Below are 5,424 nucleotides of genomic sequence, written 5' to 3' on the forward strand. Positions count from 1 at the left end.
CGCTTTAATAAATATTGATCGGAATATACATATGTATAAAGTTACGGAGAAATATATACATATGAATGATATGGCGATTGGTAGAACGGGCTAGTTAGGATTAGTACATATTCTTGTGTATGGATTGCTACACAGCCTCATACATCTAAATATATAGAAGAGAGTTGTGTAAAAGTGTTCTTACACTTATAAATCTAGATCTGCTGGACCAATTTTCATAGTTTTTGATTTGTTGGATTTGTCTCCGGTACGAGTAGGATAGTAGATCTTAAAAAATACTGAAAAAATTTGACGAATACTTGAAAAACGCGGTTTTTTCCCTAAAGATTCAAATTTCCATTGATACTCAATAGGCTTGATAACAGTGACAGTTTTCGGGCCTGCTTTCATATTATACAATAGTATAGAAGTAAATAAACCAATGTAGTCAGTCAGTCTACGGCACAGCATCAGGCGAACCCGACTATTCATAAAAAAGCAAGATGAGCTTATCAACAAAGTATTTCCGAATACTAAATGGTTAAGTGAGCAAACCATTTTTGGCGGCTAAAAATAAAGATGTGGATGACCTTCATTTTATAATTCAAAATAAAATCGTTGATACTCTGTATTCATTTAAATCTATCGACTGTGTAACAAACGAAGAAGCAACTAATTATCTAACTGAATTTTTTAACTCCTTGGATGTGCCTGGTTTACCACCGCATAATTTACAACTGAAGGTTGGCTCGGTAGATATCATGCTTAGAAATTTAAACCAACTAAAACTGTGCAATGGAACGCGTTTGGGGATAAGAAAGGAAAGGAAAATTTAAAGATGAGGAAGTTCTTATTCCTAGGATTCCGATGATCCCAATAGATATGCCCTTTGAGTTTAAACGAATTCAATTCCCGATTCGTCTTACCTTCGCCATGACGATCAACAACTCATGAAAGGCCAATCTTTGACTATTTGTGGCCTCAATCTAGAAAATGCGTGTTTTTCTCATGGTCAATTGTACGTGGCATGCTAACGTGTTGGCAAACCATCCGCATTATTTATTCTTGCACCTGACCAAAAACAAAGAATGTCGTTTACCACAAGGTACTTAAAAGAAAATTCGATTAATAAATTAATCAGAGTGTATCCCAACCAGAACAACATAGCTTTCAATAATTTTTTACCCAGAAATAATGGATAGGGTAATGCAACGTTTGCCGGGCCAGCTAGTATCTATATATAAGGATATATACATATAGACATGTAATCGATGTACATATTTAATTTAGTATATATATACATATAATTTAGTATACACAGGAGAATATGGTGGATAAGTGCCAGTATATGTATGTATGTACTATTTTACGCAAATATGGGGTACTTATCTCTACGGCCGATGGAATGCTGATATGGATGTGAATGGTGGCGTCTTCAATAAATACAAAATATCAGGTTGTAATTTCCTAGTCTTTATTTGTAGTATGGCAGCTGTATTGCTCGTATAAAGTGTAATGTATATATGTATGTATATGCGGGTGTGAGAAGCAGTACCCCGCAAACCAGTCGGAGAATTGGGGATATGTTATTAACAAAGTGCTGTTAATAGCATAACATGGTATGGCGCGGGAGGAGCAATTCTTGTTAATGGGATCTGGTATTAACAATTATACTCCTAAATGTAGATTCATGTGAATTTTATATAATTTCGGTTTTTGTTGTTATTTACCCCCCACCCCTATATATCACCCCCTCCCCATCACCCTTTGTAAAAGGCGTATTTCAAGTACTAGAGACTTTTGGTTCGGTATATACATACATTTAAGCACTATGATGACGTTCTGAAAGCTTCATTAAGATCGTTCATCTAGAAATTAAATTATTAAACAAATAATTTCGTATAATATTGCCCTGCACTGCAGCGCATCCCAAGCGCAGTCGCTGCTTACTGCGCAGTTAGCAGAGCGCATTCTAATACGTGCGTGCGTATGCATGTGTGCCTCAAAGAAGTACAGACTACTTAAGGTATCTGATTGGAGGGTTCAGGGTATCTCCTAGTCGAGCAGTCTTCACTAGAGTCTTCTTACTTGTTATTAGTTTGGTTCACAGTGGTATCTAGTCGAGCACTCTCGACTAAAGTTTTTACTTTTTTAAGAAGAAAAAATTACTTTTGAAAGAATTAAATATTAAGAAAGTCTTAAAAAGTGAAAACGTGTTTCCTACTCACCGTATTTTATATACAGGACATTCATAAACATTCTTTGTGTCCTGTTTGTCCTGAGTAACGGCTTTAATGTAAATAACAGGCATAGAAGGAAATAACTCTTTGTTTAGGGCATCTGTTATTGTGCCCATTTTCATGTCCCATCGAGCACCTTCCATAAACAACCCATTTACATAAGCTCCTTCTCTAGGCGCAGAACTATTTTGGATATTGTAATTAAAATATTAAACAGAAAATAATTCATAAAATACTAACGTAAATTCTTCCTTAAATTTTTTAGTAACATCGCAGTTAAGACACATGCGATCAAGCGGCCATTCATTTTTACGTGCTGTTTGTTGCATAATAGCAGTCAGCAGTGATTGAGGATTAAAGAAGCCAGCTAGCCAAATTGATGATGGCAATTTAAAATCAGAAACCCAACTTTCTAATTCTCGAAGACGTTGTATCAGATCTCCAAACCATGACTGAAGACCTAAAGAACTTGGATAGGCCAGCTTGGTCCACTGTTCAGGCACTTGATCCATGTAGAGGCATAACATTAGGTCCTCCATAACGGATGAGATTGTAAGTTCACCTTTGAGACCTAGATCTAGTTCGTTGAGAGACCGCCTAAGTTCAGACATAAGAATGTTCATCCGCTCACATTCTTGAAAGGCAACTATAATATAAGGATTACGATCTTCTACACGTGACATAAGTTCTACTATATTAAAAGGTGTGGGAACTTTATCTAGTAAGTCTTCAATAACACCCTTAATAATATCTTCTTGTGACACAGATTCACCACCTCCACCTGAGCCGCTTGACATACGAGGCTGTAATTCAAAGACTATTCGAAATAAACGCTCTGAAACTGTAGTCAGGAATCCAATCTCGGCGTTAAGATTTAAGCCATAAAGCGCAGGGCTTTCTGATGGCAAATGTTCATCGATATATTGATGATATCCAGCGTACTTTAAAATTCCAGGAGCTGGAAAGCCAGGGCAAAATTCCAGATCGCCATCGATAAGCTCAGGTTGCATAAATTCCTCAAGGTAGGTGCGACATAATCGACGGTCCCAATCATCTGTGATATGTCCACCGTACATTATCTCTCCAAACAAATAACGCAGATCTTCCCAAGGAACACGAGTATTAGCTTCCAAATAATTAAATAGAACATACACAGAAATTGTAAGATCCCCAACATTGAACGGATAGGATCTATTCCAGCCTTGCGGTCCAAATTTACGTCGCTCTGCTACGACGGCATGAAAATAACAAAGTGAGAAAAGAATTGCCTTAAATTCTGTTTCCTTAGAACACATCTCTAGAGTTTCGTCGGTAAAATTATCCAAGGCCTTATGTATATTTGCCATCATTCCTGTCGGCGGTTCATTGGTAATTTTAATTGCAGACTCAAGAATTCCTTGTGGTAAAATATGATTTAATGGATCCGCTGCAGGCTCAGCACTTAAAAAAAGTCTGTACTTCGGGTTCACATTGATTAGGGATGCCTCTATTTTCTTTTCAAGACTGGATAGCCAGCGGGCAACAAGGTGAATATTTTGCAGAATGACCCAATGACCTTGTTGTGAAGCTATCTCAATAGCTTTTTCAGCAATAATTTCTTGTCCTTGGCCTAATGATACACTATGAAAGTTTTCATGATCAAAGCTGTAACCTAATACCTTGCCAATTTTTTCTACATCCTTTAATGGGTCAACACCTGGTGATAGAACAAAGAAGATGTGAGTTTCAGGGCTGGATTCTTTAAAGGTTTTGGAGAATTCTATTGACCGTGCGTCAATATACTTTGAACCTAATTTCTCATCAATGAAACCTTTCATGGCATATGACATCCGATCTGGGCGAATACACCGCATAATACATAATCTTTGAATTGCTGATTTTGTTTTCCATTCACCAGGTAATTTTTCATTCTCAGGACATTCGGAATCAATAAATTTCATCCATCGTTTATGCGAACTTTCAATATCTTTTTCGAGCCCTTTAAAAGCTGGTAAGTTATTTAATGCACGAATACCCCCCCATCCAGTATGACTAAGCCAGGAGAAATTAGAAGTTTGATTAGGCATATATGGAAATCGGAGGAGAAAATCAAGTTCTGTTGGTTCAACTTCGCCCATATTAACCAATATCTGCAAACACATTTGGGTCAGAAATATAAGTTTGTCTTGCTCAAAAAGTCCTCGAGATGTATAAATATAACAGCTATATGTAATTGATTCCATTAGATTGTCAACACGATCCTTCAATTTTTCAGCTGGCGTGGAGCTAATCATTGCATTGTTAAAAACAACTGTGAACGCTTTTAATGAGAACTGATAGATTGGGTTTATTTTAAATAAATCGTTAAGTATAAAATATATAATAGAAGCTCTCTCAGCAGCAGGTCTGTATGCTTCTCTGGCAGTGTCAATTTGGACACCTGTAATCTTTGCTTCAGCAACCTTTATTTCAATTTCGTCCGCTGTTTTCTTTGTTTTTTCTAGATTCATAACTAAAGTTATATCTTCTAGAACATTATCACCAGCTGAGGATAATCGGGCCAAAAGATCATCTTCTAAAAGTTTTAATGTAATTTTAAAATGATTTTGTTGCTGAGTTAAGCGAGTTCGCATAGATTCTAAGTCAGGTCTTTCAACTTTGACTACTTCAGCTAATAGTTGATCTTCTAATCCGTCCCGAGTTACAGTAAAGTTTATAAGTGTGGTTTGAGCTTGCATTTCAGGCTTATAATGAGGGTTAGCTAGCTTTGTATGCAACACCAAACGGAAATTGGGATTAAAGTCAATTTCACGATCGCCAATCTTTAATATGGTTCCTTTTTTAATTAGCATACGACCAAGTAATGGATTCAGAACAGCGTCGACATTCTCTCCAATATTTTCAATTAAGAGTACGTTTCCATTACTTACCGCTTTTTCTACCAAGTCAAGATAGCCCCTTTGGGTAAGTCGTAATACTACGAGGGATGATCCATATTTTGCTTTAACCCACTTTATTCCCTGCCTAAACAAAAATTTAGTTTAAATTTTGTTGGTTAATTTAATACTCACAATTGAGGATCAATCATAAGAGGATATCGCTGAGATTGAACCAAAATAGCAGCATTTTCTGCAGACATACGATCACTTGGTAATCCTTGATTGTTCCATTCAGCAATTTGAGCATCATCACAAATCATTTCAAATGGGTCAGTTCCCTCAGTTGA

At 36.6% G+C, this 5,424-nt stretch overlaps 1 protein-coding gene across 1 annotated transcript; it reads right to left on the reverse strand.

Annotated features, from left to right (window-relative positions):
- Positions 1-2,203: 2,203 nt before the first annotated feature.
- On the reverse strand, positions 2,204-5,418 carry LOC108657973 (dynein beta chain, ciliary-like). The gene is made up of 3 exons (XM_018110635.3): positions 5,270-5,418; positions 2,460-5,222; positions 2,204-2,402 (listed from the first exon to the last, which is right to left on the reverse strand). The coding sequence occupies exons 1-3, from the start codon at positions 5,395-5,397 to the stop codon at positions 2,204-2,206; spliced, it is 3,090 nt and encodes a 1,029-aa protein (XP_017966124.3). The 5' UTR covers positions 5,398-5,418.
- Positions 5,419-5,424: the final 6 nt, after the last annotated feature.

The sequence above is a fragment of the Drosophila navojoa genome, unplaced genomic scaffold (genome assembly GCF_054131105.1).
Source record: "Drosophila navojoa isolate 15081-1374.11 unplaced genomic scaffold, UAZ_NAV_1.0 NAV_Backbone_137, whole genome shotgun sequence".
Lineage (NCBI taxonomy): Eukaryota > Metazoa > Arthropoda > Insecta > Diptera > Drosophilidae > Drosophila > Drosophila navojoa.

Excerpts from the sequence above, each read along its gene's own strand:
- LOC108657973 (XM_018110635.3), bottom strand. The coding sequence starts at position 5,397 with ATGATTTGTGATGATGCTCAAATTGCTGAATGGAACAATCAAGGATTA. Across the intron at positions 5,223-5,269 it reads CTTATGATTGATCCTCAATT|GCAGGGAATAAAGTGGGTTA; the intron begins GTGAGTATTAAA and ends ATTTTTGTTTAG. Across the intron at positions 2,403-2,459 it reads AAATTTAAGGAAGAATTTAC|TTCTGCGCCTAGAGAAGGAG; the intron begins GTTAGTATTTTA and ends TATCCAAAATAG.